This window comes from Dama dama, chromosome 17 (genome assembly GCF_033118175.1).
Source record: "Dama dama isolate Ldn47 chromosome 17, ASM3311817v1, whole genome shotgun sequence".
Classification (NCBI taxonomy): domain Eukaryota; kingdom Metazoa; phylum Chordata; class Mammalia; order Artiodactyla; family Cervidae; genus Dama; species Dama dama.
This window is the reverse complement of record NC_083697.1, coordinates 19,508,249-19,521,584: the sequence shown is the minus strand read 5'-3', so window position 1 is coordinate 19,521,584 and position 13,336 is coordinate 19,508,249. Positions and strand designations below refer to the sequence as shown.

The 13,336-nt window shown below is 37.2% G+C and overlaps 1 protein-coding gene across 1 annotated transcript in view; it reads left to right on the top strand.

The window, feature by feature from the left end:
* Positions 1–13,336, top strand: part of ANK2 (ankyrin 2) — a 346,470-nt gene that overhangs the window by 210,992 nt on the left and 122,142 nt on the right. The window contains exons 10-13 of the mRNA XM_061164158.1: positions 6,121–6,219; positions 10,077–10,274; positions 12,414–12,512; positions 12,674–12,772. Of these exons, the coding sequence (XP_061020141.1) occupies positions 6,121–6,219; positions 10,077–10,274; positions 12,414–12,512; positions 12,674–12,772 (495 nt within the window). The remainder of the gene's footprint in view (positions 1–6,120; positions 6,220–10,076; positions 10,275–12,413; positions 12,513–12,673; positions 12,773–13,336) is intronic.

Below are 13,336 nucleotides of genomic sequence, written 5' to 3'. Positions count from 1 at the left end.
ATGAAGACTACCTGATTTCAAATCCTACTTCTGCTTACTAACTGAGTGATATTAACCTTTTACTTATCTTCTCTAAACTTAGTTAGTCTAATAATACTACCTACCTCATAGGGTTGTGTGAGAATCAACTCTTAGGTATTTTTTTAAGTGCTTTGTGGTTAGTTGCTCAGTTGTATCTGACTCTGCAACCCATGGACTGTAGCCCAGCAGGCTCCTCTGTCCATGGGGATTCTCCAAGCAAGAATACTGGAGTGGGTTACTATGCCCTCCCCCAGGGGATCTTCCCAATCCAGGGATCGAACCTAGGTCTCCTACATTGCAGGTGGATTCTTCATTACCATCTGAGCCACCAGGGAAACCCAAGAATACTGGAGTGGGTAGCCTATCCCTTCTCCAGAGGATCTTCCTAGTCCAGAAATCAAACCAGGGTCTCCTGCATTGAGGATTCTTTACCAGCTGAACTACCAATAAATTACTTAGCTACTCATAATTTTTATCATGTTATGGAAATGATGTACAATTGATGTAATTGTACATCAGTGTTAATTCTAGTACTTCAGTGTTAATTCTCGAATACATTTGATTAATCATAGACTTAAGCAAAACTTTAAACATCCATATTATGTAAAATTCTGAAATGTATGATGGAAGAAGTCTATATAAGTTAGTAGATACAATATGTCCCTTGTGATATTTTATTGTCACTTTGTTTAATTCTGGGACTCTGCATTCTCATAGTCGAAGGAATAAAGATCTAACCTAATTCCCTTGCAAATCTTAACACTAAAAAATATTTTAATAAATCTTATCATCTTTGAGCTTTTAGAAACTACACCAGTGCCAGACTCTACAATTTGGTTTTTAATGACTTTAGAATATATTACTTTTTAAATCTCATTTCTCTAAGACATTTGGTCCAGAGCACCTGGGTCATGTTGTCACGTGGGAATTCTGAAATGGTTTGCTTTGTCTGTCAAGATCTTTGCTATGGTGTCTAGTGTCTTTCACCAGGATCTTCTCTGGTTTCTACCCTTTGCTTTGATGGCATGCCTTTTCTCTTGCTATGCTGTAGGCATGCAGAATTTGGAATAATTACATGTAATGTCACATGCTTTGCTTACTTGTTCTCTGTATTTGAAAGAAAAAGTTTCTGTACCTCCTTCTTTAAGTACATTACTTACATAATGAGTCCCTTTACACTTACCTGTCTGTCTCTATTGAGACTCTAGTAATTGAGAGGACCAATGTAAAGATAGCACTTTGTAAATGCAAAAAAAAAAAAAATATCTTCATCAGTGTTTTAAGGATGCATGTTACTCTTATTAATGCTTTTCTGGTGTATTCATTCATTATTGAGGCAATTGATTTTGTTTTTATTGATCATCACAATATTTGCTTTGTCCTTTACAATATGCTCTAATTTGCTTGCCCTTCATACATTTGCATATATGATTTAAAAGTGTAACTGCAAATGAGCATTGCTTTTTCATAAAAAGAATATTAAGAAACAGATTTTTATACTAGTTCTGTCAATGTAAGCATTGCTTTCTTCTTCTTATGGGGAATATTTGGACTGTATTTCATCCAGTGTAGCTTTTAGATATAGCAAATAAATAGAATTTCACTCAGGAATTTATAAAGTGAAAATAGATTTTCTAATTGTACACATTGTGCAGACCTTCTGTTCATTCCTTCCTTAAACAAATAATTCTTGGTTTCCTACTTGGTGTTATGAACCCTAGTGATACAGCTGTTAACAGACTAGATCCCTGTACTCAGAGATGCATATCAAGAATACCCAAGGGAGCAGGTTAGCCATGTACTGGTAAAAGTTTAATAATAGGCTCTTCAAAAAAATAAACCATAGACTCTGATTTGTAGCCTTTCACTCTGGTGATCCGCATGGTGTAAATACTTCCATACTTGTATCATGGCCACCTAGAGCTACCAGTGTCCTATCACAGATGCAGAACTGAGAAAAGTTAGGCAAAAGGTTGACTCTCACCGATTTGCGCAAACTGATTCCAATGTACCCTAGGATCAGTCACAATACTGAAGGTGGCACTGAGCTTTTCCCATAAGTGAAATATTTCCTCACTTCTAAAGTAGAATTTTGAAAGATGTTATATTCTTTAGGTTTTGGCTATAGTTATTATACCTGTATCCTTCTTACCAAAAGTAAAATCACGTAGAGGTAAATACTGAAAATCCAGGACTATGTCTGAAATCAGGAGGCCAATTCATGGTTTGTTTTTCTTTAGTCCTTTAAAAATATATTTTAAAATTTTAAAATGTTGTATTTGTTTTTGACTATCTTTTTAGGTAATATAACAATGTGTCTATAGATGAAATTTTAAATAATATAAACATTATTCTGTAATATGATATGTAAAGGCTTTGGAGCATTAAAAAATCATATCCGCAGTTTCTCTCCACTTTCACCAGCATTGCATCAATCATTGAGACATTTTGCATCTCAGAGGCATTCTCATCATTGACTAGAATCTCATGTGAAACTTTAAGACATTTTCACCAGAGCCTTGGTTTTCTGCTGTCTGAACAACCTCATTTTCATGTTAAAACAAAATGTTATAGCTAGTTAAACATGATATTATCAATTCAACTTTTATTAAAGGCACTATTCTTTTTTATTTTTAAACTTATTTTTATCTAAATGTGGAAATACTTCCTATAAGGATTATGGTTAAAATATTGAAAGATATATTTCAATGCAAGCAATAAAAATATGCTAAAAACATTAGAGGATGATAAATGAAAAACAATGCATCAGAAAAAGAGATCACCCCTGCTACTCGTTATTAGAAGGAATAATTAAAGTGGTAGAAGTGCCTATAAGTCGTCATGTGCACATGCTGTTCTAGGCACCCTGTTAAGTACTATGCTAATATCATCTTAATTCATCTTCCTAACAACTTACCGAGTTTTCTTATTGAGAAAATATGGTGGTTTCAATTGAATGAGACTACCAATGTGAAAAAATGAGTTTCAGAGGAGTTATGTAACTTAACCAAGGACACACAGCTTAGTAATTGGCAGAGCTTATATTAACACACAGACTTCAGGATACACTGCTGGAAGAATAATCTCAGTTGACAGGGAGGAGAGGAAAAGATAAGAAGAGAAATGGTTGTAAGGAGCTAATGCTGTGGGTTACTAGCCAGATAAATGGTGTCCTTTTAAGAATTACAGACATTGCAGTGTGATTTGAAATGATTCCAATGTGGTGGGGGGAAGAGAACATAGGGAAGGGGATGCTGAAGCGGGGGAAAAAGGTAATCTTCAAATACGGTCTTAAGAAAGTAAGTAAAAAAAAAAAAAAAAAAGTAATGAACAGGTAATAGTTCCTAAGAGTAAAAAGAGTTTAAAATATTCTTGAACTCAAAACATCTCGATAAAGATTTGGGACAGGGGATGAGATGCTGTACTTTGAGACACTGTATTTTTTAGACAATATCCCAAATCTTCCCAGATTGATAATATTGGGCAACTTGAATTTGATACAATTTACATATCATTTATACAGGCAGATAAATTACATCACTAAATTGTAATATTTATTAGTAGAACCAATTATTTAACCCTTACAGTTCCTTGCTATTCTGGTGGGTTTATTAAGTGTGCTCCATATTTTCCTATTGTTCTGAGAGCATTTTGGAGGTTTCAAAATAATTATGCAATGAATATTTCATACAATCTATAGAAAACAATACTCTGCCTTTTCTAAACATGATTTGAAATAGCATCCCTTCATCTTTCAAACAAGGCTGTAAATAAAACTGGGTAAGAAAAACCATCTTCATGCAGCATATCGTGAAGCTGAGCCTCAGGCAGATTCACCCATGGTGGGTTGTTCCAAGACACACTCACACCCAGAGCTCAGTGGTTCCAGAGACTACATCCTGGACTGTGTTCATTTGCTGTGTTGAATTTCTTAAAGTCTAGACCTTATGAAGCCCCCACCGAGAACACGTTTGAGACATACAGTTGCATCTAATTGCTGTTTCACTTAGAATACAGCAACCAGTCCACCACCAGTCGCTGATAGCAGTATACAAATGCGTCATCATGGTAATCACCTGTCCACACAGTTTTTCTTTTAAGTTTCTTTTGGCAAACTTTAAAATACATTGGCATCCCAACTGCAGTAGTTTTTATACATACTTTTTGCTGAAAAGACAGTCTTTTCATGCTAATTCCCAGATACCCAAAAACCGCAAGGTCTGTTTTGGTTATTAGTATCTCAGTACTGGCCAAAGAGATTTAACAAAGCAAGCAATAGTTATCATTAAGGTCCTAGCCAAAATCAGATGGCACACTCAAATTTGATAATTTGAATAGAGATTATTCAAGGGCTTGTTTACACCATTGTAGCTGGACTGACGGAGAGGCAACAGGGATGGTGGCATATCCCTGGGGCTAGTGACCAGCAGGGCTCATGACCAACCCTAGGTCTGAGAGGTGAGAAGGAGAAGAGGTCACTGCCCTTCAGAGGAGAGCGTTGTACACAGAAGGCTGTTTTGGTGGGAGTGCACACTTGGTTAAAGAGTCACTGCCAGACCCAGGAGACCCTTCAGGAGGTTGCCTCTATGTCTTGCTGTTTATCCCATTGGCCAACCCCAGCCAGAAGCCAGGGGGCAGAAAGCCCACAGTGGAGAATGGCAGAGCACAGATCTGAAAGGGCAAATGGAAGATAGGTAGCTTAGACATCGCAGAATGTTGGATCAGGAAGAGTGTTGCAATCCAGATGAGTGATATTTATTAGGAAGAAAACATAACCCAGAGATAGCGGTCACTGAAGCAGAGACACAAAAGATAGGCCATTAAAATTCTGGATAAACCAGAAGCTTCTAAAGTCCTCTTAACTGCTTGACATCCCTCACTTTCTCTACTATATACCTTCCCAACTTCTTTTCCTGAGACAATCCTTTTTTTTCCTTTAAATCTGAAATCACTAGTAAATTTATGTACGCACGGTTTTATTTTCTGTTTTGCTTCTTACCCATTGTTCTTATATCTTGTTTTACATATCTTATATCATATTTTCCATCTATTCTGCTCTTGGGGCATGTTGCCCTAAAGAGAAATAAAACCCAAAAGACTGAGGGTACTTGGAGATTCAGTTCAGTTCAGTTGCTCAGTTGTGTCCGACTCTTTGCGACCCCATGGACTGCAGCACGCCAGGCCTCCCTGTCCATCACCAATCCTGGAGCTTGCTCAAACTCATGTCCATCGAGTCAGTGCTGCCATCCAGCCGTCTGATCCCCTGTCATCCCCTTCTCCTCCTGCCTTCAATCTTTCCCAGCATCAGGGTCTTTTCCAATGGGTCAGTTCTTCACATCAGGTGGCCAAAGTATTGGAGATTGCCCTAGAGTTAAAAACTACCCGTGACATTATCAAGGTCAGAAAGTTTTATAAATAGCATAACATGCAGTTGTGCCATAATTTTGACACTATTTTAATGCTATTTACTGATAATAAATTTAATCTTTTATGTATTTTGTAAAATGATGAAAATATGAGCAGAAACCTCTAGAAGAAGGTGAAAAAAAATGACCCGTTTTTAATAAGCCTCATGGAGCATTTCAGATGAATTTATCAAAAGTGACAATTTAAGAGAGAAGATAGATGGACAAGTTAGATTAAGAAGAATTTTTAGGAGCTGTGTTAGGATAACCAGAATGAAAATAGAATCATCAAATATCATCTCTGGGGGTGGCTCCAGGCAAGTGGGACTTTGAAGTTCAACAAATGCAGCACACTTTGCTTCTCCATCTTCCTAAATATGCAAATTCATGACCAGCCACAGTTTTCTTCTTTTTTTTTTTTTTTAATGTTGAACCTCCACACATGGGATTTCTCTTATTCTCTCCCTGTTTCTGTTTTGTCTTTGCCTTTCTCTTTCTCTCTATCAAGATCTCTCTATCTTGTTTTCTCTCTTAAGTTTTTTCTCTATCACTTAACTGATAGCAATTCTATCACTGAACTGAGTCATTGGGACTAAATTTAGAAAACCCTCTCTTCAAGATGGCAGCAGATATAATCTTGGTTTGTTTGTTTGTTTTAAGTGACCTCAAGCTTTATCTTTCATTCTTTTGGCAGGATGGGTTGACACCTCTTCATTGTGCTGCAAGGAGTGGGCATGACCAAGTGGTGGAGCTTCTGCTGGAGCGGGGCGCTCCCTTGCTGGCAAGGACAAAGGTGAGTTGTTATGAGGAAGATGGTGTCTCGCAAACTCTTTATGACATTTTTTGATAATATCTATTCTTAAAATCAAAGCATCAGCTGGACATATTCTAGTTGCTCAATAGTTGTGTTTGAGGAATGAGTTATAGGTATCAAACTTTAAAAATTATTTTAAAAATACATGCACTGAGATGTATTAAATGTATCAGTTCACTCAGTCGTCTCCAACTCTTTGCGATGCCATGGACTACAGCATGCCAGGCCTCCCTGTCTATCACCAACTCTCGTTTACTCAAACTCATGTCCATTGAGTCGGTGATGCCATCCAACCATCTCATCCTCTGTTGCCCCCTTCTCCTCCTGCCTTCAATCCCTCCCAGCATCAGGGTCTTTTCCAATGAGTCAGTTCTTTCGCATCAGGTGGCCAAAGTATTGGAGTTTCATCCAACATCAGTCCTTCCAATGAATATTCAGGACTGATTTCCTTTAGGATGGACTGGTTGTATCTCCTACAGTCCAAGGGACTCTCAAGAGTCTTCTCCAACACCACAGCTCAAAAGCATCAATTCTTCGGTGCTCAGCTTTCTTTATAGTCCAACTCTCACATCCATACATGACTACTGGAAAAACCATAGCCTTGACTAGACAGACCTTTGTTGGTAAAGTGATGTCTCTGCTTTTTAATATGCTGTCTAGGTTGGTCATAACTTTTCCTCCAAGGAGTAAGCATCTTTTAATTTCATGGTTGCAGTCACCATCTGCAGTGATTTTGGAACCTCCAAAAATAAAGTCTGTAACTGTTTCCACCGTTTCCCCCTCTATTTGCCAGACTGGATGCCATGATCTTAGTTTTCTGCGTGTTGAGTTTTAAGCCAACTTTATATTATATTAAATGTATAACTTCAGATTATTTCTACATTTTTACCTGCTGTTCTCTCTGTAGATAGAAATGTGAATATTACTGTAGTATATATAAATGAGAATATTATATATGTGAGAATGTTTCTAAACATTCTGTTAGTCTACATTTTTATGATACTTTGAGATGGCTATAAAATGTGTATAAAATTATGTTTTAAAGAAGTTCAAATAGCAATGCAAGATAAGATTTCTGTCTCTCCAATCTTTATTTCTTAGACAAACTATTAAAAAGAATTACTCACCAGTGGTGTTGGTTGATTATAATTGGGATTAATAGATGATTTGAAAAGCAAAAGTTAGGATAGTCTAGCTACAGAGAACAATTAAACAAGCATATTGTTCTCTATGGCATAGTACATCTAGTATATTTTGGTCTCATTTCATCAATATTCCCAGCTATGAGGAAAACTCTTATCCATACAAACAGTACTGAGTGATGAGCTGATTTATTGGATATTTTCTTTGGGTTACCAGAAGATATTGTGAGACACAGTCTGAAAATAATCACAGAGTTATTTAATGGGAAATGTAACAACACTTGGATCCTTAAATACAGCAGAAAGTTAGACAAGGGACAATTCTTTTATTTTCTCCCTATTGCATTCCTTCCATCCCCTGAACATGATTCATATCAACCGATGCTCTAACTAGGGTAAGCTGAGAAAAATAAGGCAGCCAACACAAGTACATATTTTTCAACTTATGTTATAATTAAATATTTAATTGAAATCATTGGAGCAAAAACAAGCTCACAGGCTCAAAATTTGTATAGAATGAACTCAGTCTTTAGAGATGTGCCTCATAGGTCCTAAAAGGGTGGCTTCAAATCAGAAGTATATGAAGATAAAGAATAAATCATCTGCATCATTTTCATTCTTATATCTATACTATGAATGTTGTAAAGATCTGTCTTTAAAATGCAACATTTTGGGCTGAGTAATGCGTACATAATTAAGGAAAATTTTGTTGAGGAAACAGATTGAAATTTAAATGGAAAGAACACAATTTCAGACGGGGCATGCTATAACTAATAAAAGACCTGTATCAAATTGAGGGTAGGCAGATAGGCTATTCCACAAACTATTAAATAATCTCATCTGCAGAATTTGCCTGTAATTGTAATCACTAATGAAGACTATGGATTACCTTGATGGAATTTTTTACTGGCCTACTTTTAAAATCAGATATCATTCATATATCATCAAACTGGGCTTCCCAGGAGATTCAGTGGGTAAAGTATCTGCTTGAAATACACAAGATGCAGGAGATGCAGGTTTGATCCCTGTGTCGGGAAGATCCCCTGGAGAAGGGCATGGCAACCCACTCCAGTATTCTTGCCTGGAGAATCCCATGGAGAGAGATCCTGGTGGGCTACAGTCCTTAGGGTTGCAAAGATTCGAACATGATTGAAACGACTGAGCATGCATGCATGCATCATCAGTCTGTCATAGTGAGTAGCTACAATATGCCAAACAGTGTTCTGGACACCAAGGGACTATCAAGATAAATAATTTGGCATCTGTATTTTGAAGAAGCTTGAAATTTACGTGGGTAAGATAGAAAAGGAGTTAGTTACAAAGAGTAGAACTATGTTTTCGGTCAGAAAGAGAAGAAAATGACTTAACCATCCTGGAGTGAGTTGATACCACTAGCCTGGAAAGCGCCACAGCAAGTAATAGCAGACTATCTTCCCTCCTTCTCCAGAAAATCTCCCATGTTTGTATCATCTGTTATTCCTCCTTCAAGCAAATATTCATCTGTTTAGTTGTCACTCTCCCTCTTTCTTTGAAAATTCAAATTCTCAATAAACTGTGACTCTTCTCCACAACTCATCCTTTAAAAAAAAACAAAACAAAACAGATGTATCCATTATTTATTTGGATGCACTGGGTCTTAGTTGTGATACAAGATCTAGTCCATGACCAGGGATCAAACCTGGACCCCTTGCATTGAGAGTGTTGGGTCTAGCAACTGGACCACCAGGGAAGTCCCCAGAACCCCGGTTCCAGTTGGCGGTTTTAACAATCTTGGTGAGAGCAGTAGATGATGCTCTCACTTGGCCTCTCAGTTTGGTCACTGTAAAGCCTCTGTAATTTCTGTGTTTAACCTCCCCTCTGTCCAACCACCTCCTCCTCTGCTTCAGTGAATACTCTCCAGAAGCCCAGCTCCAGAAAAGTGTTTTTTGTGCTGGTGCCATTAGCCAGTCGTTGAACGGTCCCCGTTCACCTTATGCCCTCACCTCTATGCACCAGAAATTCCCTGGTTACTTGTACCACTCCCTGACATACTCATACACGCTTGCTACATTTCACCGTGATTAAATTCAACTCCCATTTTTGAGGCTGAATGGGGCTGCAGAAAGCACCCAACTGCAGTGATGACGGTCTCTTTAACTTTGTAATCCTTAATGATCCCTGTGATCCCTAAGTCAGCCTGATGCTGCCTGACTACACATTATATTTCCAGGTCTGTTCACTGTCACTCCCTGCCATCTGATTGTTCTATACATATTCTTGTTCCTTCAAACTTTTTTTTTTTAAATTTTATTGGAATATAGTTGATTCACAATGTTATGTTAATTTCAGGTGTATAGCAAAGTGAATCAGTTATACATACATCCACTGTTTTTTAGATTCTTTTCCCATATAGGCCATTGCAGAGTATTGAGTAGAGTTCCTGTGCTACACAATAGGTCCTTATTAATTATCTATTTATATATAGTGTGTATATATATCAACTTCAATCCCCCAATTTATCCCTCTTCCACCCTTATCCCTCCATAACCTTAAGCTGGTTGTCTGCATTTGTGATTCTGCTTCTGTTTTGTAAATAAGTTCATCTGTGCCCTTTTTCTAGTTTCCACGTATGAGTGATATCATAGGATGTGTCTTCCTGTCTCTTACATTACCCAGTATGACTAAAATGTGGCCTGGTTTGGTTGTGATGCGCAGAATGGGCTGTCCCCACTTCACATGGCTGCACAGGGGGACCACGTGGAATGTGTGAAGCACCTGCTCCAGCACAAGGCGCCTGTTGATGACGTCACCTTGGACTACTTGACGGCCCTCCACGTTGCCGCACACTGTGGCCACTACCGTGTAACCAAACTTCTCCTGGACAAGAGAGCCAACCCGAACGCCAGAGCCCTGGTAAACCTGGCCCAGCCCGCGTTAGATGAATACAGACTGACACCAGCAAACCCACACTGATCGATCAGTGGTTGCAGACACCAGCCGTGCATGGTTACAGATGTGTAATTAGTTCTAAAAATGCCACCTCCCACACGTTGCCTGCCTACTTCATGCCTTCACAGTTTGCTATTAAGTAATGGCAGGGATAGATTTAAGAGAACACCAAGGTAACATTGCCATAATTAGCAAGTCATAGATAATGTGAAACCTCTGGAGGGATAAGCATTTTTAAATGGAAAATAGGAGTTGCAAAAGAGGCAGTTATAAAAATAAGTTCTATACACTCTATATAGAGTCAGAATAAAATTGTAAAAAAGCTAAACTTTATAATCTTTGGGGGGAAAAATGTTTTAAAGTGGTGAACAGATTTCACTGTGTACGGTAATGTAAAATGTAAGCTGTAAAGAATTCACTTGGAGATGTTCCTTATTGACCTGATTACTCAACCATAGACTAATAGAAAAGTGATGCTTGTCATCTTTTTACTTTAGGAAGCATTTTATATGAACTATTTCAGAAATTGCTCAAGAGAAATCTGCAAGTGGTTGTCCCTAGAGCACCTTCTGTTTCCCTCACGGTCTAATATTAATAAGTCTCCTTGCTTCACTTATATTTTAGCCATAATCATTGGGAGTATTAGGCATGTATTAATTTATGCCTCTTGTTTCCTAATTCTCTAACTAAAGGCAAATCCTTTTTTCTATTTGTTTATGTCAGTTAGTCTTCAGGCAATCAATATTTAAGAGAATGTATTAGAAAATATTGGATCTTACTTTTATGAGAAATTTTCCATTGGAATCAACTTATTTATTGTTGCCTGGGAAACAACTATACTTTTTGGGTTATGTGCAATTACATGAGAATATTTGTTTTCTTATAAAGAAAAAAGTACTCATTTTTAATTGGATAGTGGCCAGTACGCTTGTTAGATATCACACTCTAATCATTGCAGATCTTTTTAAGTGCTATGGTTATTTATATCTGGCTTATTACATAGCTAATAGATGGGGAATTAGTTTAAAAATGTTTTGAATAATAATGTCATAGGTTAAAGAAAATTATATGCTTTCCCGAGAACTGTTAGTGTAGAAAAATGTTTTCTGATAAAAAGTCCCTATTGGGACATGCAAAATTGTTAACTAGCAGAATGGATACAGATATTCTATATAGAGTCATCACTGTTCAGATAAAAATATAATACTTAAATATAACACATAAGGATTAAGCATGGGGTTAACAAATTTTTATGTAATTTCCCCCAATTCCTGCACATTAGCCTAGTATGGAAAGTTAAAAAGTACCTTAAAAACTTCTCCACATTTCTTTGCTTTTAAGAGATATCTTCTTACAGTTATTTCAGAAATTCTCCATACTATTTTTGAAAATATTTTGGCACTTATTAATCATGTCTTTCTAAAATAAAATGTATCTTGATTGGCATGTTATAAAAATATTATATTAAAAACATAAGAAATATAACGGCTATAAATTATCAACATAAATAATGATTTCTGCTATCATGCAACAACTCCTCATAAAAAGTTTTTAATATAAACAGTATAACTTCTGGCTATAAAAAATGATTAGCACAAATAATGATTTCTGTTAATTTGTAACACCTCTTCCCTAAAAAAAATAGTAGCTAACCTGAAACATTTATTATAGAGGTAATCATAAATCTTAGATTTTGAAATGAAACAGGTAATGATTTTTCACTCTAAGAAATAGCCCATCATCAAAAAAATGTATTCTTATCTTTGAAGCATCTTTAAGCCATTTCATAATCTGGCCTATTAGTATACTTTAAGCCATTTTAGAACTAAACCATAATTATGTGTGTGTTTTCCATCTTAGAAGAATAGGCCCAGGTCCCTTTTGTTTTCTCTGTAACCACACACAATGCCATACTTGCCCCCCACATATGACACAAGCCTCCAGAATACACCATCACTGTCTCTCTAACCCAACAGCTACAGCAGTTGAAGAAATGGTAACATTATGTGACAATGTAGCAGTACTGCCTGCAATGTGCCAGCATGGAGTTGTGTGAGACGCGTTTCTGCATGTTTTCAACTAACTTGATTGTCTTTTGCACAGAATGGTTTTACTCCACTGCACATTGCCTGCAAGAAAAACCGCATCAAAGTCATGGAACTGCTGGTGAAATATGGGGCTTCAATCCAAGCTATAACAGAGGTAGAAAAATGTTTCAGCTTGTCACGAAACATTCCTTCTCTTACTCCTTCTTCCCCTTCCTTCCACCCATCTTCTGTCCTCTCCGAATTTTATTTATCTGAAGAAGCCCCAAGGCCCCCACCGGTGCAGAGGAGTAAAACTCCTGTCGCTTTGTTTCACAGTCTGGCCTCACACCAATACATGTGGCTGCCTTCATGGGCCACTTGAACATTGTCCTCCTTCTGCTGCAGAACGGAGCCTCTCCAGATGTCACTAACATTGTGAGTATGGCTTGGGTCCGAATAACCACAGGAGAAAGAGCGAGAGGACATGTGTGGGTGTGTGCAGAGATGTGTGTGTGTGTGATCAAAGCTCCGTGGCTGGCCGAGCTTTGGGAAGCACCCCTGTGATAACTTTATTGAAATAATTGCTAGAATATCGCTGAGGAGAACCTCCATAGGGTAAGAAATATTTTACACAATACATTGGAAGCTGTGGAGCAAGACTGTGTCAGCTTCCTGGTGCAGATGAATTGACCACACATTCTTAAATACACTTATTAAAACCAAATGCATTTTAAGAGGTCCTCTGAATATGAATGAATTATTGGTTGGAATAAAAACTTTAAGGCTCAATCTACTTGTTTTTAGTGAATCATATTCCAGGTAATTCTGGTTAAAATATTTAGTACCATAATTGGTTATATCAAATGATTAACCAGAGGTAGACCAAGAGTTGTTTTTTTTTTTTACTTACTATCAAATTCTCCCTCTTTAAATTACATGGATTTTCCATTTTCTAACCTTACTCTGATTTTTCCTTTTGATTTGATTTTGTTTGCTGAA